At 39.9% G+C, this 25,014-nt stretch overlaps 2 protein-coding genes across 49 annotated transcripts in view; one reads left to right on the top strand and one right to left on the bottom strand.

Annotated features, from left to right (window-relative positions):
- CACNA1C (calcium voltage-gated channel subunit alpha1 C) overlaps positions 1-18,369 on the bottom strand; it is a 459,731-nt gene extending 441,362 nt beyond the window's left edge. For 12 of the 46 annotated variants that reach the window (XM_085568470.1, XM_085568455.1, XM_085568458.1 and 9 more), the window contains exon 1: positions 17,802-18,367. In XM_085568470.1, coding sequence (XP_085424596.1) covers positions 17,802-17,931 — 130 coding nt within the window. In that variant the 5' untranslated portion in view covers positions 17,932-18,367. Of the gene's footprint in view, positions 1-17,801 lie in introns of all 46 variants that reach the window. The other 34 variants (XM_085568465.1, XM_085568475.1, XM_085568480.1 and 31 more) reach the window with 6 other exon arrangements.
- The window catches only part of DCP1B (decapping mRNA 1B), a 40,517-nt gene continuing 20,448 nt past the window's right edge, over positions 4,946-25,014 (top strand). For 2 of the 3 annotated variants that reach the window (XM_085568507.1, XM_085568508.1), the window contains exons 1-3: positions 4,946-5,140; positions 6,130-6,170; positions 8,362-8,489. In XM_085568507.1, coding sequence (XP_085424633.1) covers positions 4,955-5,140; positions 6,130-6,170; positions 8,362-8,489 — 355 coding nt within the window. In that variant the 5' untranslated portion in view covers positions 4,946-4,954. The remainder of the gene's footprint in view (positions 5,141-6,129; positions 6,171-8,361; positions 8,490-25,014) is intronic. The other variant, XM_021535031.3, reaches the window with a different exon arrangement.

Below are 25,014 nucleotides of genomic sequence, written 5' to 3'. Positions count from 1 at the left end.
TCACAATTATATGTACATAGGAAGTCAGAAAGGAAAATATGTAGCTCTACTAATGATAGTAGGTAGCTTCCCTCTAGCTCTCCCCAAGATAAGCCACTGGCAGAAACTGGGCCTATAAAAAGGTAAAGCTCAGTACCTTCCAAATAAATACATAGCAAAAGAAGTAGTAAAGAGTTATAGTTGTGCAAAGTGATTATGATAGTAAGTCAGTCCAAGAAAAAAAAAGTCATTTGGTAAAAACCTAGGCTCTTACATGCAGGAAAAATGCAACCCTCAAAATCACAGTAAATGGTAGTTAATTATTTCATACACAGTATGTGTAATATCAGAATTCCAAATGCAACAATGCTGAAGAACACTATCCCATTCCTATGTGGACAAACACTGCAGAAAATCTCAACGCAGTCTCATAAACTTCCCCAGAGAGCCACACTGCAGACAAGCATGTGCCTGCTAAGAACCTAATGTGCTGGGGTTTATCTGGGGCAGGAGGGGAGCTGTTTAGAATTGGAATGAAAGCAGCAGGTTTAGTTTTAGTGCAGAGAAAGAGTATTTTAATAACAGCAACAGATGAAACCGTAATAGTCTGATCCTATCCTCAGGAAGGAACCTTCAGCAAGTAATAAATTATTAACAAAAAGACTAAAATTGTTTAACTATTAGGGCTGGAGTTAAGAAGCGGTCTCAGAACACAACTGAAAATTTCAACTTTTGAGCACGAGGAAAGTGTTCCAGTGCAAAGCTACTGAGAGCTTTAATAAATGTGGGCTGAAAAGAGCACATATTTCAAGTTATTTGTGCCTGGGGAGGGATGCAGCCAGACTCCAGCACAAAGCACAGGGCACTGGTTCCCAAAGGGGGGAGAGGGGCTGAAAAACCCACATATTTCAGTTGTGCCTGGGAAGGGATGCAGCCAGACTCCAGCACAAAGCACAGGGCATTGGTTGCCAAAGAGGGAGAGTTACCATGCTGCAGCACTGAAGGCACATGCCCAGGAATATGTGGAGCATGGGTAATCAAGCCTTGCTGGATCATTCTGGCTCCACCAGAGCAACCTGCTGCTCCCAGGAAAGCAGCATGCTGGAAGGCATCACACAAATGCATTTAAGCGGCCCTGGATGAGTAAGAGGAACTTAGGAGTGCTGCCTCAGCACTCTCTCCTCTAGCAGGGGCAGCAGTGGTGCCACCAGTCAGGGTGAGAAGAAAACTGTGGCAGCCTTTGGGAAGGAATAAAAAGGAAAAGGCAACTACCATGCAATAGCAGCGTCAAAGGGGCTGGAGAAGAGGAAGTGAGGCAAACGAGGTGCTCAGCACTACATTAGCTCAAGTGATTTCTGCTGTTTATCAGAAAAGGTGAAGCTCAGAGAAAGGAGCAAGTGTGGGCAGGTAGGCAGGCAGCCAGGGGAGGCTGTGAGCTCAGCAGGGCTGTGAACACTTGTTTCTCACACAGTTCATTTCCCCCATTTGTCTGGTTCATACTGAGGCCACACACACACCTGTGCCAGGCCGGACCAAGGTGCCAGAAGGGCAGGACTGAATGCCTGGGATTGCAGGGCTTGTATATGCTCAGCAGTGCCCCCAGATAAATCCACAGAAAATCACATGCTCAGCACCAATAATTTGCTGGAAGAAGCATGCCTGAATCTTTAAAAGTGTCACAGATCCTTGAATGCGAAGGTTTAATAACTGCTTGGAAAGCCCTCATGAAAAGGTTTGGCATGACCATCTCCACATTTGTTATTAAAGGAGACCTTCACAATGTCATGCTGCAGGGATTTTGCCTTAAATCGGCCTGAGTATTATCTACACAAAATGCCATATCAAAAGCAAGATGTGGTTTCTGTTTTTTAACAGAACAGTATCCAGGTAGGTAAAGACAAAAAAGTTACATCCTAATTATATACTTCATGAAATTATGACATTTTGAAAGCTAGAAAATTACTTTTTTTCATAAACAAAGTTACAGCAAAATCATTCAGACTCAATTTTGCAGTTGTCATGAACTACTGGATTACTGACTGTAAGAAAAAGAACCATAGTTTAAGTAATCAATGTTTTTAAGCTGTGACATTTTTGCTAAAACATCTTTAAGTTTTTAGAGAATTCACAGTGTTTTTCTTCTTAACATAGTCTTGTTTCATTGGAAAATTTTTAGTCTGCTATCAAGTGATCCCATAAAGCAGGGCAGAACTAATGGCTTTATTAAATATATTTACTTCAGGCTAAATGGAAGGAGCAATTATATTCCACTTATGCAGGAAAACAGCTGGAACCCACTGAAGGTAGCTCAGAGTGTAACAGAAAATATAAAAAGGCCTGATCAGAAGCCTGACAGCTTCACTGACTCAAAACACAATGTTAGGGAACTGCCTGTCCAGCTGTGTGAGAAAGGGGCACAGGGACCTGGGAGGGAGGTGGTAAAAAGCAGTGACAAACAGAAACACACAGCCAAAAGATCTGACAGTCAGCTTCAAGAGATTTGAAGGGGAAAAAAAAAAGGTAAAAAAGCAGGGCATCTTTTTTTAAGTATTATGGTTAGAGACAGGAAAAGCATCTGTAAAGGAAAAGTCAAGAAGTGAGACTCCAACAGTTTCACACTTCTAAGCCTTGCTGACAAGTTTGGACTTTGTGTAAGCAGGAGAATTGCCAAAGAATTGAAGATGATGGTAAAAAGAAGCCCCCAGCACATGAGGAGGAATCTGCTTAAGGGTGCCTGGAAACTGTGAATTGAGAACTATTTAATCAACAAAAAGAAACTAATACTCATCTTTTAATTATTTAAGCAAAAGCTGACTTATCTTTCCTACTTACCTTTTTTTTTTTTTTTCTTTCTTTTTTTTTTTTTTTTCCCTCTCTACTCTGGGTCATGTCCAGACCAAGGACAGCATTTTTCCTTGTCCACCACGAGCCCATGTGTCTTCCTTGCTGTTACAGAATCTGTAGGTCAGCCAGAGCTTTGCAGTGCAACTGCTTAGAGCCATTTTCCTACCACAAGCATCATAAAAAACCCACAGAATTCTAAACTCTAAAGCTGTATTTCATCACAGCCCCAAATGAAACAAGGTGGCTTTAGACAAGGAGGAAATGAGAGAGAGACAGATTATAACCAGAGTATGTTCAGATGTTTCCTCTCCTAATAGATGCTTGCAGAGCAAGCTGTAGGTCCTTATTCTTGGTGATGCAATTTTTGATGACCTTCTGAGATACAATAAAACTCTCCTAAGTCCCAAAAACCATCCTTTTTGACAACATGGCCTCTCCTAACTCCACTCAAGACTTCACTCTCTGTACATTTAATTCTATGAATTCCCAGCTTGCTGTCTCTCAATTCTCTTCTATCCTCACTTCACACAATGAATCTTTTACCTAGACTTGCCTATGTGCTCTTGGAAGGACTCTACTGCTCACTCTATCCCACCGGCTCCATCTGGCCTGGAGCGAGAAGAAGGGAAGAAAAAACAGCAGACCTCATCCTCTCTGTTCAGCTCCTGTCCTTTCAAAAATGCTGTGTCAGGAATATTGCAAACAATTAAGACAGCATCCACTACCGTCACCTTGGTTCTTCCAGCGCATCCTGTTCTCTGGAAGTAAATATATCACCCTCCTGCTTCTGTACAGGGAAGGTGGTGACTGTCTCCAGAATGGCTACATCAGTCTGAGGTGATGAAGTAAAAAGAATTTGCTCTTGCAGAGTGTTCAGGCAGGAGGGTTAAGCAAAGCTTTTCCATGGAAGTATGTACTGAGCTTATCTGCATGCCTCATAAAGCTCATGTATTTGCTGTAAACTGTCGGTACCAACAGATTAGTAACAAACATGTGCATGTGTGTCTGATGGGAAAAGGTGGCAACTGAATCCTTGGTCTTGTCCATCTGTTGCTCGTGTTTGTGTAACTACACATTAGAGCATGCTTGCTTAGGTTTCAACTGCTTGTCACACATAGGAGTGTATATATATATATATACATATATATATATATATATATATATATGAATGTGTTTGTGTGTATATTTATGCACACGAGGGCTGTGTGCTGCGTGGTGGTTTAGTTTGCAATGCCGCTCCGTTCGGCTGGGTGCTGGGGTGGAAGAGGGTGCCAGCAAACACGGGCTGGCTGTGCTAGGCGATGCGAGCCTGGCCCGGGGGGCTGGGGCCGGGCAGAGCCCCTCACGGGTCCCTGAACCCCTCACGGATCCCTGAACCCCTCACGGGTCCCCGAGCCCCTCCTGGACCCCCGAGCCCCTCACGGATCCCTCGCTGACACACGGGCTGGACGCTCGGTCCCGCTCTCTGCAGGGACACCAGAGCACCCACAAACTCAGAGCTGCTCGGGATCATCCCGCCCGACCCCTGCCCAGGCAGGGCCACCGGGAGCAGGTGGCACAGGAACGGCTCCAGGTGGGCCTGGAATGTCTCCGGAGAGACCCCACGGCCACCCTGGGCTGCTGTTCAGTGCCCTGCCATCCTCAGTGTGAAGTTCCACATGCTGCGGTGGAACTCCTCGGGCTTTAGTTTGTACCCGCCGCTCCGCGTCCTGTCGCTGGGCACAGGAAGTCTGGCACTTTCCCCTTGGCACCTGCCTTGGCGACATTTACAGATCCCTCTTAGATTTCTCTTTCCTACAGAGACCTAAAGCTGGACTAAACAGGCGCAGATCCCGCATGTCCCCTCCTCTAAGGGATGGAGGCTCCCCATCCGCAGCAGGAGCACCACAGCACTGCCAGGAGGACGGGGAGGAGCTGGAGCCACGAGCCGGTGTCGTGTGTGGGACGGCGCGTCCCCGCGCTGCTGCGGGCACACCGAGCGCCCCCGCGTCTCCATCCCTGCCGTCCCCGCCCGCCCCTCGCCACCGCCCGCCATCCCGAGCGGCCGCCGCTCGGCGCTCGATTGAGGCGGCTGCTCCCGGGGCGGCGCGGCTCGGCGGTGGATTGGTGGGGGCTGCGCGGCGGGCGCAAGATGGCGGCGGCGCTGGGCCGGGGGCTGGACATCAGCCTGGCGGCGCTGCGGCAGCACGACCCCTACATCAGCGGCATCGTGGACGTGGCCAGCCAGGTGGCGCTCTACACCTTCGGCCACCGCGCCAGCCAGTGGGTACGTGCGTGCCCGCCCCGCCCGCCGCGGCACGCCCCGCCCGCCGCCGAGGTGTGAGGGTGGGGGAGCGGGAGGGGCCTGCCGCTGTCTCCTCCCGGTGTCCCCGGTGTGCCCCCGGCAGCTGGCCCGGGCACGCCGAGGAGCCCCGGGGTGCGCGGGGATGCAGCTCTGGGAGGCTGCAGGATGGAGGAGTTCCGCCACGTGCGGTGGTGGAGGCTGGAGTTTAACCTAGAGCTGTGTTGGAAAAGGGTTTAGCCTGGGGCTGTGGTTTAATCTAGGGTTTAGCCCGAGGCCGTGGAAGATCGGGGTTAACCCAGGGCTGTGGAGGCTGGAGTTTAACCCAGGGCTGGTTTTTCTCCCAAGGCCATGGAAGGCTGTGGTTTAACTCAGGGCTGTTTCTTGTCCTAAGGCCATGGAAGACTGGGGTGTAACCCATGGCTGGGGTTTAACTCCTCTGCCTTTCCAACACCTATAATGAGACCCAAACATGTGCAAATGAATGGTGGAGTTACCAGTGCTAAAAGCATTGTTGTAAGATGTACAAATGTAATTATCTTGGTGAAACTGGAGGTAATAGAACATTTAGGCTGTTGGCAAGTGGTTCTTGGTTTGCTGTAAGGGTGAGACTTTGGGCCTGTGTTTGAAGAACCTGCCCAATCTGCCTTTTGTGTTGTTTTCCCCCATTTCCGTGCCAAACAACACCCTGGAGGGCAGGTGCCCTTTGAAAGCTCCTGTCTCTGCCTCTTGAGTATGTGTTGTGCTCAGGTGTAACCTATAATTAACCCAGTGCAATGTTTAGTGCCATGGTGGTGTGCCTTCAGCCTTTCCATATCTTACCTCAAACCCTGGATCAGCTGTGTGGTGACCAGTGCTAGCTCCAGCCTCTCACCACCAACCCGTGAAATTTGGTTTAGTAATTTTTTCCTGTTTTGGGTGAGAGAGGTGTAACTGATGGTACTGATAAAACAGAAAAGGGGGCTCACTGATGGTAACCAAAATGCTGCCCTGTTTTCAACTTTCTTAATGTTCCTTTTCTTCAGGAGAAGACAGATGTGGAGGGAACGCTGTTTGTTTACACGAGGTGAGCACATTTTGACATATACAGGTGAAATCTGTGGATATGGAAAAGCTGCCTGGGATGGAGCATGGCTGAATGAAATAAAATGCTCCTCTTTGTTCAAGGGTGAAAAGAAACTGAAACTGCCAGAAGCAAATGTGGGAAAGAAAACCCTCTGAAGGAGACAAGACCTTGTATTTTGATAACACTTCCAAATGTGATTTAAATGTCAGTATGGGTAAACTGCAGAAATCTTCTGTGATGCTTTCAATAGGATTTTCAATTTAAATTTGTCTGAACAAAAAAAAAAAAGTGAAATAATTATATTGCTTAAAGGAAGGGAATGTCAGAGATTTTGAAATACTGTGTCCCCTAATTAGGGAACTTTCATACTACTTGTGTCTGTTTTTCATGCATATTTCATCCAACATTTTGGATGGTTTTCATGCTTTTTTTTTTTAGCAGCAGCTCTGGTGGTGGCTTTCAGAGCATCATTTTTTGCACCATTTGTTCTAGCACGTGTTTGTTCTGTTGTGAAGCCCTGTGCTAGAGGCTCCTTGTTGGTGCCCCAGGATTTCTCTGTGACTGCTGTTAAAATCAGGAAGTTACACAGTCGGCAGCTCTTGCAGTAGCTGCCAAGGTGTAACACCAAAGCAGAAAGTTACTTTTTCAGCTTTCATATCAAAGAGGAGCTGGTAGGAGAGCTGAGAAAGCAAGAGATGGTTCTGAGAAGTGTGTGAGGTGACAGAGAGGCCCAAGAGCCTGTGAGCTCTGTGGGAAGTGGGAATGCTGTTTCAGTCTCTGCAGCTCTCTTGTACCAGCAATGGTGGCAGTGGTCATCAGTAGTTTTTCTAAGCTGCTCTCGGGTAAGTGGAGACCAGATGCTGTAAAATTACCACCACAAGAGGAAAGCAGCAGCCCTTTGTTGTGCTGGCACTAGGTGGATGTGGTGACTTGTGTGCTGAAAACAGAAGCAGTGTTTCCTGGTATGTTGGTTTCAAAGCTCAAGAACTGACAACATGAAACCTGGTCCTTCTGGTATTCTGGTATTTATCTTTCACTGTTGTTTTTGTTGCCTGAGGAGGTTTCCATTTAGGGCACAAGTTGCTGCCTGGCTGCACTTTAGCAGCAGTATGGAACAGGTTGTGAACAACTATGAGTAACAGCATGCATTGCCCTCATCATCAGTTTTAACTTTAATTTTCTGTAACTTCAAACACATTTATGAAGTCCTGTGGAAAGCACATTGCCAGCAGACAGTTTGGAGACCAGTGGTGCCGCCTTTGTTTCTTCTCATTACCTTAGTCACAATGTAAAATGATGGTTACCATTTTACTTGGGCTGACTTGCTGCCCAGCTCATCTTTGTGAATTAGAGGAAGTCAAAAAGTCAAACTTCCAACTGGATGAACACCATTGGAAGTGGACTGTTTGTTTGTTTGAAGTGAAATATTGACCCTTGCAAACAAGGCTTCTTGTCAAGGATTTCCTTTTGATTATTTTTTTGGTTAACTCCAATCCTGTAACACAGGTTCCTGTATTTTGGTTTAATAAAAAAATCCACACACCAGCAATTAAGTGGAGGTGGCACTTTTCCCAAATGTTTAGCCATCATCTTTTCCTTTATTAACAAACTTGGTTTGAAAGGAGTGTCCCCTGTCAGGATCATGACAGGTTTAACAGTTTTATCTAAGTGACTTGAAGTGTAATCTCCATGAATGAGCATAATGGCTTAGAGTCGTAGCATGGTTTAGGTTCATCATTTATCAGGGATTATTCAGGGATGGGGGAGGATTCACAGCTGCTCTGGGGTAACCTGTTTCAGTTTCTCACGTGGTGACTTTTACCCTTAAATTTTAGGTGGTATAGATAATTCTCTCTTTGACGGTTAGTATCTGCAGTTGTTCACCTGAGTGCTGAGAACTTGCCTTGCTCTGACTTATTATTAATTGCTGCTTTCTAGTCCAGTGAGGAGCTGTAGGGTGGATGGTGGCATTGGATCATGTGATGCTGATGGTCTGTTTATTTCTCATACATAATTAAAAGGATTAGCAAAACTGCAAGAGTCAATTGTTATTTCCTTGGCAACAAAATTAGATTTTTGTAGCATCTCTTAGAAATAAATAAATAATTAATTTGGAGCACTGCACAACAAAGGAATCCTTGTGATTTCCTTTTTCCTCGACTTGATGGGATTTCTACTTGTTCCTTTTCAGATCAGCTTCTCCAAGGCACGGTTTCACAATTATGAACAGACTGAGCATGGAAAATCGAACAGAACCCATTACTAAAGACCTCGATTTCCAGCTCCAGGACCCTTTTCTGCTCTACAGAAATGCCAGATGTAAGTATGTTGGGTTAAGTACTTGAGCCAGGTTGTCTTCAGTCTGTTCTTGGTTAAGGTAGTCCAAGAGCTCAGACTGCAGCATTCAAGGGATGAAATTGAAGGAATGAATTATGCTTTTTTGATGTGCTGGAAGACAAGAATTTCTCAGTGTTGCCTAAAATGCCACTCTACTAAAGAGAGTATTAGGATGTGCTTAGGAGTAATCTCCTCGTTTAACTGACAAATTGTGGATGTTTGTGGTTGCCTGTAGGTGATGGGCTGAGACAGACAGAGAAAGTGTGTGTGTGTTTTTTCTGAATACGCCCCAGTCGCTGCTAGGAAGTCTCAGTGTAGTATTTGTAGTCATTATTTTTTGCATAAAAACAGACAAATGCAGCCAGTCCAGAGCCTGTGTTCTGCTCCAGCTCCAGAACACTGTTCTTAAATCATGTTGGAAGGCAGGTTGCTTCTCAACTTTTAGGCGTAACTCTTGACAACATAATGCTGAGTCTAAGTTAAACCCCGCTGAAAGACAAAGTTATTACTTTGGGCTTTCTGTTGATATTGTGTGATTATCTTTGCACAAGAATTAGCAAGTGTCAGGCAAGCTCAGAAATGAATGGAAGACGTGAGGAAGCTTATTTGTACATGCAGATCTGCACACAGACTGTTAGGATGTGCAGGGAACAGTTATAAATCTCATTTGTAGATGTGCTTGGAAGCAAAGCCGTAGTGCCTGATCTGGGCTTTGTCCTTCATGCATAAAAGCAGATTTCAGAAATGGTTTATGTGAACTGTGGTGCTCAAGTGTTCCCTCTGGATGAAGTAGAGGCAAAAGCAATCCGTGACTTGCAAAGTAGCCCAATTTGATAATCTACTAGACCTTCTTATTTCATAAGCTATTTTGGAGATGAGAAATACATCAGGAGGAAATCCTGTTGTTCACACAATGTGGTAGAAGCAATAGAGGAAGAACATTCTAAATAGCCTAAATTAAATTGCTGGTTTTGAGACCATTTTCTGGGTTGACAAGGAATTGGAATTCAGAAATAAACTGAAAAGATTTGCAGACATCTCCAGGCTAACCTAGACTGGGCCAGACATTAAGATTTTTAAGTACTGTAACATCTCCTTTTTCCATCTGATTTTGAAGGCTTTTTCTTATCTAGCTATACTCTTTGTTTAATCACATTTTGAAACTTCGTTAGGAGTTTATGTATGTATCTACCAATATCTACCTTTTTAAACCTGACCTATTCATTTTTCTTTTTTGTTGATACAAGTGTAATTGGAAGTTGTCATAATTCTGTGGAAGTAATTAGAAGTTGTCATAATTCTGTGGTGACAGAAAATAAATTTTTAGCCTGATTACTGCACATAAATTGTAACTGTTGTTTTTTTTTTTTACTATGAGAAAAATCAGGAGTTGGGTGATGTAAGCTCTTTTTTCACTAAGAGACGTGAAAATTTTAGATTTGCAGGGTATCAAATATAAGTAGCAGCCTGTGCTTCTGAGCAGGATGCCTGGGTCTGTGGATCTGATTTTTACCAGAGTTAGCTGTTTGATCTAACCATGGGCAAATCTGTACCTCTCAATTGAATTGAGAGTTTGGTTGTTTGAGACCAGATTCATGTTTGTTTTTACTAAAAAAACCCTATTAATTCTGTCAGAATCAAGTGAGTTCTGGTATAAGGTTATGTTACCCCTAGCTGTTTATCTTCCTAAATATTCCTACAAAGGTTAATTATTATTTCTTTAAGAAAACTGAATGTTTTGGTACTCCAAAGCAAAAGCTATTGTTTTCTTAGATTTTCATGACGATATCTGTTTCCAGAGCAAATTGGAAGACAATTTTTACCAATTCATTTGAGCTGTCAGGTTTTCTTTAGGTCCCTGCAGTTCTTGTGGTGATTTCTTCACTGAGTTGCCCATACATCTTGCCTATTCTTCCTTATTTTGTATTTCAAAGCCTTTGCAACATGAAATAAAGGGATCTCCTGGATAATAAGTATGGGTTTTCACAAGAGTCTCATCCAAACACAGTTCTGAATATCCTCTTGAATTTTCTATATGAATATTTTCTTGCTCTTGTGCTTCATTGTACAGCTTGCCTTTATAGTTTTTTGCAAAACTAAGGCTTGAGGTTTATTGTTAAATGAAGTTTACAAAACTGGGGCATTTAAGCCCTTATGTTGTATTATTTTTATCTCCTGCTTTCATGTACTAACAAGGAGTACTCAGTAATAGCTGTTTACTCTGCAGAACAGTGAATAGTTTGGCAGTAATACTTAACAGTATCTGGAAATAAATTATCTTTTTCTAACATGTTGTTTGACTTGGTGACTTCTTAGGCTGCTTTTCATACATGTCTTCTTATTAGATCTAACAAAACTAACAATTTCCTCTGTGTTTCTAATTGGTGGCCCTGCCCATTGTTTTGTTTCTTCTAATATTCAAAATTCATTTTGTACAGATGAGTATCTGTGGCTGGTTGTATCACACAGTCTAAAATAAATCTTTTTGGCAGCAAAAGGTGGTACATGTGTGGTGGACAAGCCCAACAACCTTTTGTGATGTAATAGCTATCTTTTTGCAAAGCTTGCTTTGTAATCCAGTATATGATCACAATAGAAAAAAATTCCAGAACTGCACACAATAAATGTAGGTTTTAGAAATGCTTAAAATAAAATGGGTGTATTTCATCTTTTTACTTTTTTTTGCCATAATTTTTTATTGTTTCATATGATCCTGGTCATCTTAAGATGAATTTTTGTCTAAACACCATGTTGGAGGCACAATCTAATTCCAGGACTTTTCAGGCTGGATTTGGGATCCATGCCAGTTAATGTTTGCTCTGATTCACTATTTCACAGCAAAGTGCTTTTTTTTTGGGAAATATGTTAGGGTAGAGCTGGGTTTATTCATTTCAAAGCCAGGAGGGAAGCTCGAATTACAGTTTTTAATGCCAGCAGAAATCTTTGTCCACCAAGGAACAGAAGGTGTATGGCTCAAACAGGCAATTTTCAATGTGACCTTTAAACTTCTCTAGTTAAGTGCAATTTTAGATGCTTGCTTTCTGAGAGCAAGACAGTAGTTCTGATTTTGTTTAGATGATCTAACAGTTTCTAAATTTTCATGTATTTGACTAATCTTAATGACATAATTACTACTGGTTTTCATTAGTTTTTGGTGATAGTTATTGGGAAAACAAATATTCAGAGCTTGCTGCTTAAGCCTTGATGCTGATTGATACGAGATAGTTCAGAAGAAATACATAGCAGTAAATTATTGATTAAATTATCTTAATTGTCTCCCTTTAGCAGCTGTATAATAATTACAGCTATTCCCCACTCTCTACTGTGCCAAGTGTTTTTGTCTGGGTCAGGGAATTATTTCTTGATTTCACTCATTTACCTTTTCATCACTGAATTCTGCTTTTGATGCTTAGAGGAAAAAGGGAGTTTGGGGAATATTAAGTTGCTTATCTTAGAGCTGGCTTCACCTTGAGCATTTTAGCTGCCAAGAACACAAGATCCTGCCTTAAAATAGTATGCTAATTGTGACAATGATCTGATACAGGTTAATTGGGTGCTTTTCTGCTATATTGAATGGAGAAAAAAATTGTGTGACATGTCAACCAGTATTTCTCTCTGAGAGTTTCTGTACCTATTTGGACATAGAAGTTACTTTTCACTTCTGTGCCACGCTGTTGCAAGGGCTTTGCCATGTCATTTCCTAAACCTGAAATGGAATAAAGCCTTCCCAGTGAAAGGTGTCTGCTGAATTTGGGCCTTTGCAGAGGTTCAGCAAGTGGTACCAAAGCAGAGCAGACATGCCTGCTTTTGGTAAAGCTGTCCAGACACATGTGGTCTGTACATAACCTTACACTTGTATCAGTTTTTCACTTTAACCTGCCTCCGTATGTCTATCAGAACCCTGAACATTTTGTATTATTTTCCCAGATTTCTACACTGCAGAGACATCTGGTAAACGGGATGTGAGGGAAAGGGAAGCTAGCCAGCTTTCTAAAGAAATTTTGTGGGTTTTATCTGTGGTTTGTGAGTTGTTTTTTGTTGTTTTTTTTTTCCCCATAGTTCATAATTATGTATTAAAATTTTGCCAAATATGTGCTTGGGGGCAAGTGCTTGTAAAATGTTTAGGAAAAGGTAACAGTGTATATTTTCTTCAAATTATTATTTTTCATTCTTAGATTGTTTCAGCATCCATGAGTGCTCTCAAATAGAGCAACTCACTTTTTTTGAGACTGAATTGTGGCTCATTTTAGTTCACCCTTCTAAGGAAATAAATCCTGATAAAAATACAAATGGATTGTAAGTGTCCCACCTCTGCAGTGACCCTGCAAGTAGCATTTCTGTTGTAAAAAACATTTTAGCTTGAAGACTTTACAAGTTTACTTCTGAAGGGAAAAGGTAGGAAGCAACAAGAAGAGAATGAGAGTGATATGTAAAAAAGAATTTATGATGAAAAACAATCCTCTTTTGGCTACCATAGTGTATTTTGCCCCTTGAAATGTGTTCATAGTCTACACTACATTATTGTGTAATACAGTATTTTAAACCTCTTCTTACTTCTGATTTTTTTTTTTTTTTTTAATTTGAGAATGAAACTAGCATTTTCTGGTTAAATTTCTTTGTGTATATATTTAGACTTGGCCTTCTGCATATTGACCAATAAACTACTCCTTGCTCAATTGAGACAGGCAAAATAGGTATTCCAGCCTTTGTCTTTATAATGTAACAGAGCTTCTGTTTCTTTGTGGTTTGGGTAAAAATACCAGTTTAGAAAGGTGAACTTCATTTATCTGTCCTGCCAACATACAGCATCAGGTCCAATATCAAAACCCCAAAATGATGAATGCAGAAAATAGAAATGTGTATTCAGTTGATTATTCCCCAAATGCTCATTCATCTTTCTGAATTTTGAAACAAATACCTGTAAATGTGTTTAACTTAGTCCAGTTAGTATTATTTTTTGTCTAAATGTCTCTAAATCAGTGGTCTACTGATTCTGAAACATTACATGGCTTTCTCTTGCTGCATCATTACACAAAATGCAATGTTTTGTCACTACTGAATAACTTAAAGCCAGTTTTTTTGAACTTAAGTTTGTTTGCAGATCTCTTATTCTGGCCTGCTACAACTTGTGTGTTTTGTTTAAGAAAATATTTCTGCAGTTTAAAACCCTTTGAAAAGTACTAGTCAATTTGAAACAAAAGTGCAAATTCAAACTGTAGAAGTGCTAGGTAATTTTGGCAGAAAGGCCTTGTAGGAGTGGCGGTGGGTAGGATGGTTGGGATGGACAGAGACGAGATCTCTGCAGCCAGGGCTTGGAGCCTGAGGTTTATTGCAGGCCCGAAAGAGAGACCCCAAAGAGCAGGAGGGCAAGAGGAGACTAAGAGAGGGAATTTCCCATTACAGTACAATAAATCTTCTGTGGCAGGCACATTCTTCTCTCTGTCAGGACATTTTCATAGAGGACCACAGAGAAAAGAAAGAGAAAACAACTTCTATTTTTGCTCCTTGTTTTTCCCATGTGGAATGTGTTTGGAGAATTGTTTACCTGGGGTGATTCCTTGATTGGTTTCTGGTGAGGATTGTTTGAGCCTGATGGCCACTCCAATCCATATGTGTCTGGACTCTTGAGAGAGGGTCACAAGTTGTGAGTTACATATGGTAGTTAGAACAAGTAGGGATGTAGTTTTAGTATCTCCTTTAAATAGTATATTAATGCATTATAGCATAGTTATAATAAAGAAATCATTCATCCTTCTGAACTGGAGTCAGACATCATCATTTCTTCCCACTAGGTTCACCTGCATTTACAATAATCTTCTGTGCTGAATATTCTAATTTTCACTAACCAATCTAGTACAAGATACAAATCCTATAGTGTTTACCTGCAGCCTATAAGAATCATGACATCAGCATACTGTGTTACATTTTAAACCCTAAAAAGTACTCTTTGGACCACTTCTGCCAAGCTGGTAGGGTCTGCTCTGACCCTTGGAGCTGTTTGTGAGCAGAGGGTATTATTGTTTCATCAAAAGGGGATTACCTTCAGCCAGCCATGCCATTGTTTTCCAGTTGTTTAGTAACCAAGGCTCGGTATCTCAAAGCTTGATTTCATTTCAATCTCGCTTACAGTTTCCATATTCTCAAAATCTTGTGCCAGGCAATCATATTTATATGGCTTTCCTGTTTCATCTTCCCCAAGAGGCCTTGCCCTTCTTAGGGATGTATTCTTCTCAGCCTGGCTTTTTGCTAAACAGTTTTGGGTAAAGCTGTTTTTTAAAAGTCTGCCTGAACTGACTAGTGCCATTTTTCAGAATACGAATGTTTGTGATTTACCTGAGGTTCTGTCCTTGGAGACATTTTTGTCTCAGAGATACAAAAAAATCTTTCCACTTTTCCATTCCAGTTTCTTTCCTCTGATCAGCTTTTTAAAAATTCATTGTGTATCCAGCAAGGCAGAACAACAGCAGAGGTCATGATTATCTTCCCTGGATGTTCCTGGCCTTAAAGTGAAACCTCAGTTTTTCTGGGGGTGTTGGAATACTAACACTCTTGAGCATAGGCATTATTTTTATTTTTTAAATTTCCAAAGGAAACATACATGCTGAAAATAACTAATATTTTTAAGAACTAATTCTTAACCCAGAAAATGAAGGATGCAGCACGAACTTTGTCATGTTGCATACATTTTTTTTTAAACCTGTTTAAGTTTCTGTCCAACTTAACTGTTTTATAGTTTGTAATCTGCAAATTTTCTTGAGAGAAGCAAGCAAGCTTCTTACTGCCTCTATTTATTGGATTCATAGGGATGATAATTTTTTTTTCAAACAAGATGGCCTCTGGGACTCAGTTTATTGACTTCCTTGTACCTACACTCGGAAATTACCTGTTCATAAACCAGTTTATAAAAGCATAGATAAAGGCATTACTAATTTTCTACTACATTTCCCATATAATTCCTGCCTTTGTGGTCTATACTTCAACTAACCAATGATTTTAATGTGCTTAGAAAATGGTAAAAATTACTTCATAATGTAGAGGAAAATAATAAACTGCTCCTTGGAAATAGTATAGATACCAGTTTACATTTCTATCACTAAAACCATAAAATATGTGCATTTATATGTTAGGATTTTGTGCTTTCTGTCTCATTTTAGTTTTCAAGGTACCTGAAAATCTTTAATGTCTGCTTGCTGTGATATAAAAATATTATTATAACTTGATAGCATAAGTTAATAGTGCAGTCAGTGATAGGTGGACATGCAGCAGTGCTGTCTCAAGGAAAGTGGGTTTTTACATCAGTAATTATGGTTTAGCAGTCAGGTTATTTGGTTTGCCTGCTCTAGAGTGTCCAAACTACAGGGGTTTGAAACCTGTAGCTAAATTCTGCTTAATTCCATAGAAGGAGGAGTGAATTTTTAACCTAGGGAAGGGAACACGAAAATGAATTAAAAATAAATCAACTGGAAAAGTGCCATAGAATATAGTTTTTTATGGAAACTTGTAGTTGATCATGATTTCTTCTTTCCCCAAGTGTCTCTCATACTGAATCTGCCACTGTTCTGAGCAGAACTCTGGACTAAGTGAACTGCAGAGGCCCCAGCCAAACTAAACTATTATTCTGACTCTAGGAGTAGCAACTATTAATTAATTCAGCTTTAGGGTGTTCGGAGTTTTTTTCTGTGTATTGTGGAGAATAAATGTTCTATGATTTAGGCTTTTACAATTCATAACTTAAAAAAAAATATTAACTACAAAATTCCATTTTGCTTGTTGTTTTTAAAGCAAAATTGTTTGTACTAATAAGTACTTCTAAATTTAGTTTTTCCAGGGCTGCCTTATTATTCATATTTTCCTTTAAACGAAATACAATTTATGTTTTTTAGTGGAATTTGTGGACACCGCTTCTGAAGGCTTTCAGGTTTAGTTTCTGATGTGAAACACCATCTCCCTGGTCATGGCCCCAGTGCAGCAGATAGTTTCTATTCAGACCTTCTAAACAGGACGTGTTAGTTGTGTCTTCCTCACCCTTCTTACCCTGAGGATTTTGTGAAAATTCTGGAAGCCTTTGGCTAAGCAAAGCAAGCAGGCTTTTGTTTGTCAAGTGGCTTTTTGCAGCTGTAACTGTGATGACTGCAGCCCTCCTTTTGCTCTAATGATGTTTTTCTGTTGTGTGTTGAAGGTGCTTAAAAAAAAGTAAGGAAGAGAAGTGCAGCAATGCTAATGTAGGTTTTCAGTTTCAGCCCAGTCTGGAAGTCAGAGTATGCCATGTGAGAAGAAGCAGGCTAAGGAGCTAAGACAAAAATGCTGTGTAGTTTTTGGATGGCTGCTAATTATGTTGTGCATGGTACAGCTATATCTCAGCTTGGGCAAACAAATCAGTAGGAAAAGGGTATGGAATAGAGTTAGAACCATGTGTCAAACATCCCACGTTTGGGGATTTGTTTCTGTATGGGATGGCAGGAGAGTAATGCTGCATATATCTGCTAGACACAGTCTTTGTTTCCCATTTATGGATGTCAGCATATAAGCAACAAATTAGCTTGTCTGGAGGTTTTACTGTGGGGAGTGTAGTGCCAGTGCTGGGCATTCCTGACGTCTTTTCAAGATAAGATAGGCATATGATGCAGTAATGCTCAAGAGTTGGTCTTGCAGCAGATAATTATTATTTTCAGAGGGGTTATTTTCACATGACTACCTGTATGCCCTCTGCTTCACACATGCCTCCTTGTACAGCATAAAATGGTAGGTGTTTCAGGAGCAGGAGAAATATGTACATGAGTGCCTACATATTTCTCCTGCAAACGAGGATATTCCAGAGCTGGTTGCTTTTCACAAAGCCCTTGTGTAACTGCCTTTGCAGCTTAATCCCTTCACATACGCACACATGTATTTAGTATTTTCAGCTTTCCTATGTTTTAAACTTCTTAACCTCTTTGTCTACAATAAAAAAAAAACATTTCCTTTTTTGCTTATACTTTCATTCCTTTTTTCAATCGTGTCATAGTGGAAGCGAGAAAGCAATGTTCATTAGAAGCTCAGAAGACAGTGTATATTACCAAGAGAAGCCGTCCATCTACTTAACTCCCCAGATTTGAGAATTACTAGAATTATCTAAATCCTCTGGTGGTGTGATCACACATTCAGGGCTTCCCAGTGCATTATCACCAAATACTGCTGTGAGGCATTAGGGTAGTCTCCTACATTACACAGATTGCTCTAGTTAAACAGGAAGGCAACACTTACAGTAGCTCTGAGTACAGTTTCTGTGCACACGAGTGGGTGATGCTGTCTTACCTCCAGGTTTGATGTAGAAGCAGTTCAGCTGAGTTTCATGCACCAGCTTCCCCTTGTACTTGGCGTCAGGTTCCCCCGGTTGGTGGCTGGGCAGGGGGTGATAGGCTTGCCGAACCAAGGCTTGAAACATTTTAAAATTCCAAGGAGCGCTGAAGCAAAGTGTATTTTCTATAGATAGTAAAGGCACATTCTTTTTGGTTAATTTCCTTGCTTCAGGGTTATGTAATAGCCTTGTAACAGAAGTTAAAACCTGAATATTGTTTTAAATGGCTGACAGCTGGATCTTCTAATCTAAGAACTATTTTCTAGCTCTTTGAAACATTTTCAATATCTTTTGCATTCTCCTTTCTTTTCTTGCTGTTCACTCCTAATCCTCTGCTTGTCCTCTGTGCCTTATGCTCAGTTGGAGCCTCCTCCTCCCCCTGTCCGTTTTTCAGGAAAACTTGGATTGAGGAGTGACGATAATGGGCGCCATCCACCCATCAGCTCATCACCTCAGTGAGCCATGACAATCTCTGGTTTCTGTATATCCACACGGGCTCCTCTGATAATATCCTCTTGTGCTTGAAAAAAATAGGTTTGCTTAGCAGAGGGTGGACTACACTCCTGACATAGCCAGAAAACTTCTCTTGGAATGTGAGCTTGCTTACTCACACTCTTTTATATGTGTGTGTATATATATAAAAATATTTGTAACCTTCTCTCAAAACATGGAAGATAAATATGTGAGCAAGTGTATCCCACAGCACATATACAAGCTGCTCACTTCTGTCTAACTTTGATTTAATACAAGCTCTTGAGTGCCTCATCAGTGCTCTCTTTGTCAAAACAAACCTTAAATCGGCAGTAAAGAATACTTTTCAATTACAGGAGGGAAGAGGAAAGAAACCCTTCCCAAGTGTAAGATAGCATACCCTTTAAAGGACAAGGAATGTGTTATATACAGAAACACGGTGCAAGTGCTCCAGTGGAATTTCACTCAGGCTGCAAAGGCAGTGTTGCTTTTTTGTCTTAACTGGCTGTCCAAACCAGTAACAGCACTGGGCTTAATGCCTATTGCTTGCTCTGCTTCAATGGCTGTGGCTGCAGCCCAGCTGTGGGGTTTGCAACAGGGCCTCCTTTCACAAAGTCTAAAGTCTTCCTATCATAATGCATTGCTCAAAATCAATCTCAGAAAATACCCTGGTGGGTTTTTCCTGCTGGCATGATTATTTTGGACATACATATGCCTAGGACTTTTAGAGCCTGTTTTTATAATCCCTTTGTGTAACATGTATTTACATGCATAAAACCAACCAGAGAGATTCTGTAGCCAGGAGGAGGAAAAAAAAAGTAAGTAATGTAAGACACAAGCTTCAGGTCAGAAGCCAACAATGAAGGAACTGAGAAGATTCTTTCTGTGGATCATCTGCTGCTGCCCATTGTCTTAGACAGGATATGGACTTTCTGTTTGAGCTGTACCAGTTCTTTTGTCTCTGTCAAACTGCCTTTCTGTAAAATTTCAGTATCTTTTCCTAAACAACATACAGCATTAAATCCTCTATACAGGCATGTGTAGCATCTCTCAATTAATGAATTGATTAAATTTCATAATAATTAGAAAAAGGAGAGAAATAACATTGGGTGGGTTTGTTTTGGGTGGGTTTTTTTTTGTGGGGTTTTTTTTTTTTTTTTTTTTTTTTTTTTTTTTTTTTTTTTTTTTTTTGTGAATATACTATATCTTCCTGCAGGGTTTTGCTGCTTTCTGTTTATTGTTACCTGTTGTTTTTATTCTGGTTTCTCTCATGTCAATATTTCTCTTTCTAACACTCTTTAACAGAAAGCAAAGTAGATGTTCAAATTTGCACTGAGAGCTAAAAACTGAAGAAGGGGAGAGACTGAGGAACCAAATCATGATTTCTGTTAAGTTTTATTCCTAAAGGATGATGTATAAGGTAGTAAAACACTGCTGACTTCTGAAGCAAAATGAAGTACATATTTTTATTACTTCGTGTGGAAACAATATATTTGCTGCTATGAAAATAGTCCCATGCAAAAATCCCAAATTTTTATTTAAATATGACTGTATCTCTAGTCTCTAATCAGGGATTCAGAGTTGCAGGGTGAATGTGCTCCCAGTGCTGCTGTTGTGAAATATCTAGCTGCTAATATAAAATGAATTTGATAAATGTGAGGGTATTTCTTTTCTGTTGAATTACAGGTTAAATAAGAAACTGTTTACTACTTAAATTGCATTTTCTTGGTGACAAACTTGATCTTGGGAGTGCATTGTTTCTCTCTTTGTTCATATACACAGAATATTCTGCATTTTTGCACACAGAATGTCTTGTGTGCAAGATTATAGGAAAGTCAGTAAACTTCTGAATAATTGGAACACTAATTTCAATAATTAAAATAAAATTCTAAAATAGATACAAATATGTTAAGATAGAATTACAGTAATCAAAGGAAAAAAGCAACAAGGGCCTTCAAAGGGGCGTATTTCTATCTTCATGAAAGAAATTACTAAACTGCAATTTCACAAGAAAAATGTAGGTGAAACATCAATATTAATACTTTAATGATCTTTCAGCTTTCAAGCATGTAAAAATGCAGTGACCATATGTGAATGATAAGGGGTTCAGGGTGAAATTTAGCTTGTGAACACAGTATGAACCTACCCACAGTTTGCCTGTCATTCTATGAGAACAGTGGTTGTCCTTTCTGTGCCTGTAAAATCGTATTATGTTGCTAAAAATTGTACTGCAAAGTTTCTGTCTGCAGCTCTACAGACAAGCAGATGTTACTGAAGGCAGTGTAACAGCTGACTGCAAGAGAAGGAATGGTTACAGAAGAGCAGAGAACTCTTTAATGTGTGGACTGTAAACTGTTAAAAGGCTGTGGCAAAATAATAAAAGGGAATGCATAAGATACACTATAAATACCAACTAACTGTTTGAGATCTCAGGAGGAGTAGTTGACTTTTGCCTATTTCTATGTAGATTTTTAAAATTATTTTTATAACCATTTTAGAACTAGAGATGGTGTAGGAAAAATGAAACAATTGCCTGTCCAAAATGATGTTGTGTCTAGAGTATACAAATGGAAAAATAAAAAATGGGGGGGTTTAATTCTCTTGATCTTAGGGTATTTCTTATGTGTTTCTTGTTACAAGAACAAGGATATACAAGTCACTCAGAATTTTATTGTTGCAGTCTAAGAACTCAGTCCAGATCTGTAAATGTATTTCCATTACTTAGGATCTGAAGGTATGCAGTGGAGAAATAAGAGATGAGATCACAACAGTCAGAATTAGAAACATCATGTATAGTTAAGGTTGCTTATTTTCTTCATGAAACCTTTTCTGAAGTTGTTCATTATTTTGTGGGAGTTAAACCATTTGGAGTGACAGCTCGTCATACTGATTATAGTAAAAATTCAGGTTTCAGAAAAAAATGACATGCTGTTGAACACCTATTTGAGGTTATAATAGTCTTCTCTTCCCCCCCCCTCTAATATACTGGAAAATGGCATTGTCAGAGTTTGGAAAACAATTTGACCTTGAACTTAACTAAACTTAACTATAGCTGTGGAATTAGAGGTGTACCTTTGGCAGGTACCTCAGAGATGCACTTCAAAAATAATTGGGAACATATTCTTAGATTGGACCAAATTATAAATGAAAACCTTGATGTGAGAATCCTGGTGAGTCCTCTAGCAGCTGTGTGTCACAGGCAGCAGAGGAGCTCTTCCCCGTGGGACTGGAAGCCCAGATACACCACAAGGAACACACGGAAGCTGCTGCTTTTAACATAGTGGAAAGAAAAAGACTGGAAATTGAGACACTGAAGATGACTTTCCTTTCTGTTCTTGCCAATAAAAGCAATTATTTTCTTGTCTCCAGGTTGGAAAAGCTGTGTTGTCCCCTTCTTGATTGAGCAGTGTTCTCTTTGATTTTTGTTACTTGGTAGGAGTGAAGTGCACAGAATAAGAAAACGTTTCTAGTTTAACTTCTTCCACTTGGGACAGTCTTCTTTTAGTATAAGCCTTTCTGCTGATGGAAGGTATGGATTTATAGTTAGCCTAGATTTGTGTAAGGCATTGTTGTGTTTTGCTCAGGTGATTTCTGTAGATCAGGGCCTGGCTTCATTTCAGTGTGTTGAAGACATGTTATATTATTTGCTTTAGAAATATTCATTTCACATGTTGAGGAGTTGCATTTGTTTTCCAGTAAGCCTTTCTCTGATGGATTTGTATTTCACAGGAACCCTGCTTGTGTTGAATGAGGATATTTTGATGTATTTTTTAGCTTACGGAACTCTCATCTGACAGGGATATTTTGGAATTCTATTGTGAAATAGTAATGGGAACCATTTGTTATTTAAGAGGGCCTATTTATAAGAAAAAATATTTCTTAAGAATTGCTTGTTATTTAAGAAATTGATAGCCTGGCATCTAAGTCTTCCGGTCTTAATTTCAGTGTCATGTACGATCATGATTTTAAAATTATTTGGAACTGATGATGCAATAGCAAGAGGTGTGACTGGAAAACCAGTGGTATGGGGAAAAATAATTCTCTAAGCTAGATGGATCATAACATAGATGCTATTCCTGTTTCAGGACTAAAAATTTCTTGTAGCATCAACAGAAGGCATATTTAAGGGAAATCTTGCAAATACAGTTTGCATTTGGGCTCTTTTCCAAAAAAAGTAAAGAACCTGCTGATGGACTCTTACATCTGCTGAGCTTTATGGAAATAAGTGCATCAATGGGCTTTAAATTTTCCTGCAGTACTAACAGAACTTCAGCTTTGAGGCCATTTCGGGGGATTTCTATTTTGTTTGACTGCTACACAGTTGCTTTTTTTCTTCATAAAAATTTCTGATAAATTTGGATTAAAAATCTGCCTGAAGTCAGTCTCTCACAGTAGAGTCACAGCCGTGATTTATTAAACCATCCACCATGTCTGTGCTGTCCCTTTTTTTTGCCTCATGAAACCAGAAATATTTACTGTCTCTATCTGGATGTCTGCAAATCAGTCCCCCAACTTTCACAACTGATAGATGATGGTAGGAATATTTCAGGGTCCGTTCTCTTAACAAAAAATTTGTCTTGTTTTTGAGGCATAGTTCCAAGAACAATTAAACAGATGGTGGTGACGAACTTATTCTTGACTTCAGTAATGTTGCCAATCACTGCCCACTCTCAAACCATTTGCTTTTGGGGAAAGGGGTCTGGAGGGGCTTTTTCATTTTGTTGGGAGCTTTGTTATTGCATATTTTCTGGTTATTATTTTTTTAAATGAAGCTGCTTTAACAGTTCCTCCCTCAGTTGAATTTCACTGGTTAAGCTGAAAAATGGCCATGTGTAATTATTGCTTTGCATTGACATGTCTCTGAGTAGGATTCTTTCTCCTTTAACAACTGGTTTGGTTGTTTTTTAGGGGATTTTTTTGTAGCTTGCTTGTTCATACATAATATTTTAAACATTTGAGATAATGGAAATAAAAAGTCATCCTTTTCCCTGTCTTTGTTAACAGTTCTCCAAATAAGTGGATCAGGAGCTTTATCAACCTTTAAATGAAAGAACAAGTGTCTGATAATTTAACAGGTAGGGTATTTTCAGAGCTCTTTAGGAATTTAGATTAAGCTCACAGCAAAATACTGGTTTTTGTTTTTTGAAAAACTCTATAAACTCTTACCTTCAATTTATTGACATTTTTATGCCTGAGGAATTATTAAAATTTTGACTTCTCCTTAAAATCTTCCAGAAATACCAGGATATAGCCAGAGAGAAATTTTCATTATTTAGAAACAAATATATTTACCTAATACATATTTTGTATTGTGCAGCTTTGCACAATGTTGAGAAGCAAGAGGCCTAAAAATTCCAGTCATGTTGATGAGGCACATTTCTATAAGTATGGTATAACAGGATACAATTGAAATCTTTTTTCTAGTGTTTTGGGTTTAAGTATCTAAAGAGCAAAATTTTGTGTTTGAAAGAACTTAAAGCCTGCTTAGAGCTGAAAGAACTTTGAGAATCCTAAACTAGGAAATACCAGAGTTAAGGCTGGTTGGGCAATCTCTCTGTGGACTTTTATATTGTGTGGTTTTCTTCTTTTGTAATAAGGACTTTGTTTCAGCTATCAAAGAGTTGGAGTGGTTCACACTGAGAGGCTACTCAGTATTCTGGTTTTTTCCTCATTACTTTGTTACATGCCACTGGAGTTCTGCACTAGAGTCAGAATTATTGGGTTTTCACATTGTTTTCTCCAATAATCATCACTATAAAAGCTGGTAACTCGTGAAAAAAGAGAACTGTTTTACCTGGCTCAGATTAGAAATATTAGTCTTCCCATCTCACAAATTGGGATCCTATGGCAGAGTAGTTACAATTAGAATGGAGTGTCTGACTTCAATTACTCAAGCCAAATTTTTCCAGTGTATCTATTATTCACATGTTCAAAAACACTTCTTACAGTCTTGGATTGGGATGATTGTTGTTTTTGCAAGCCACACACTCAAGTGTTGCACCCAGGTCTAGGATCTCGACTCAGCCACTGGGAAATGAAGCACACACAGCCAGTGCAGCCACTTCAGACAACATTTCACAGCTTGTGTATCGTTGCATAACATCTCTGGGATGGAATTCAGCTTTCCAGGATAGTGTGCAGCTGTCTGTGCTCAGGTTTTTTCTATTTTTGCCTTGTTGCAGTCCTAAACATAGCAACATAAAGGTGTCTGCCTGCCTTGCAAGACATGGATACAGAAACTTCTTTTTCACATAGCCATGTGTGGATTTACATATTCAGGAGCAAGAGTCTAGACTATACTAGAGCAAAATACCTTAAGAAGCATGGGATCAAGAATAAAGCACAAAAATTTCAGAATTGGGTTTTATTTATTTATTTCTTAATACCAGCAAGTGTAAAACAGTTCCTAGGTTCAGGGGAATGTCTACTCAGTAGTTATTTCGGTACCATTTTTACCAAGCTTAAAGACTTTATGCAGTCTATGGAGAAATAGCTTAAAAATCATGTGTTGCAGGTACACTGAAACAAAAGCTTTGATAATGGAAATGTCTATCTAGAAGACAAAAATCTAATCACTGGAATAATGAAGAAGGAAAAAGTAATTCTAGAAAATGCCTTTCTTTTTAATAGAACACTTAACATGAATGATTGAAGTTGATAAGAAATTCTGTTTTATCGTAATAACTAAATTAATGTTTC

This window comes from Lonchura striata, chromosome 1A, assembly GCF_050655825.1.
Source record: "Lonchura striata isolate lonStrDom1 chromosome 1A, ASM5065582v1, whole genome shotgun sequence".
In the NCBI taxonomy this organism is placed as follows: Eukaryota; Metazoa; Chordata; class Aves; order Passeriformes; family Estrildidae; genus Lonchura; species Lonchura striata.
The sequence above is the reverse complement of the archived record's forward strand: the minus strand, read 5'-3'. Positions and strand labels throughout refer to the sequence as shown.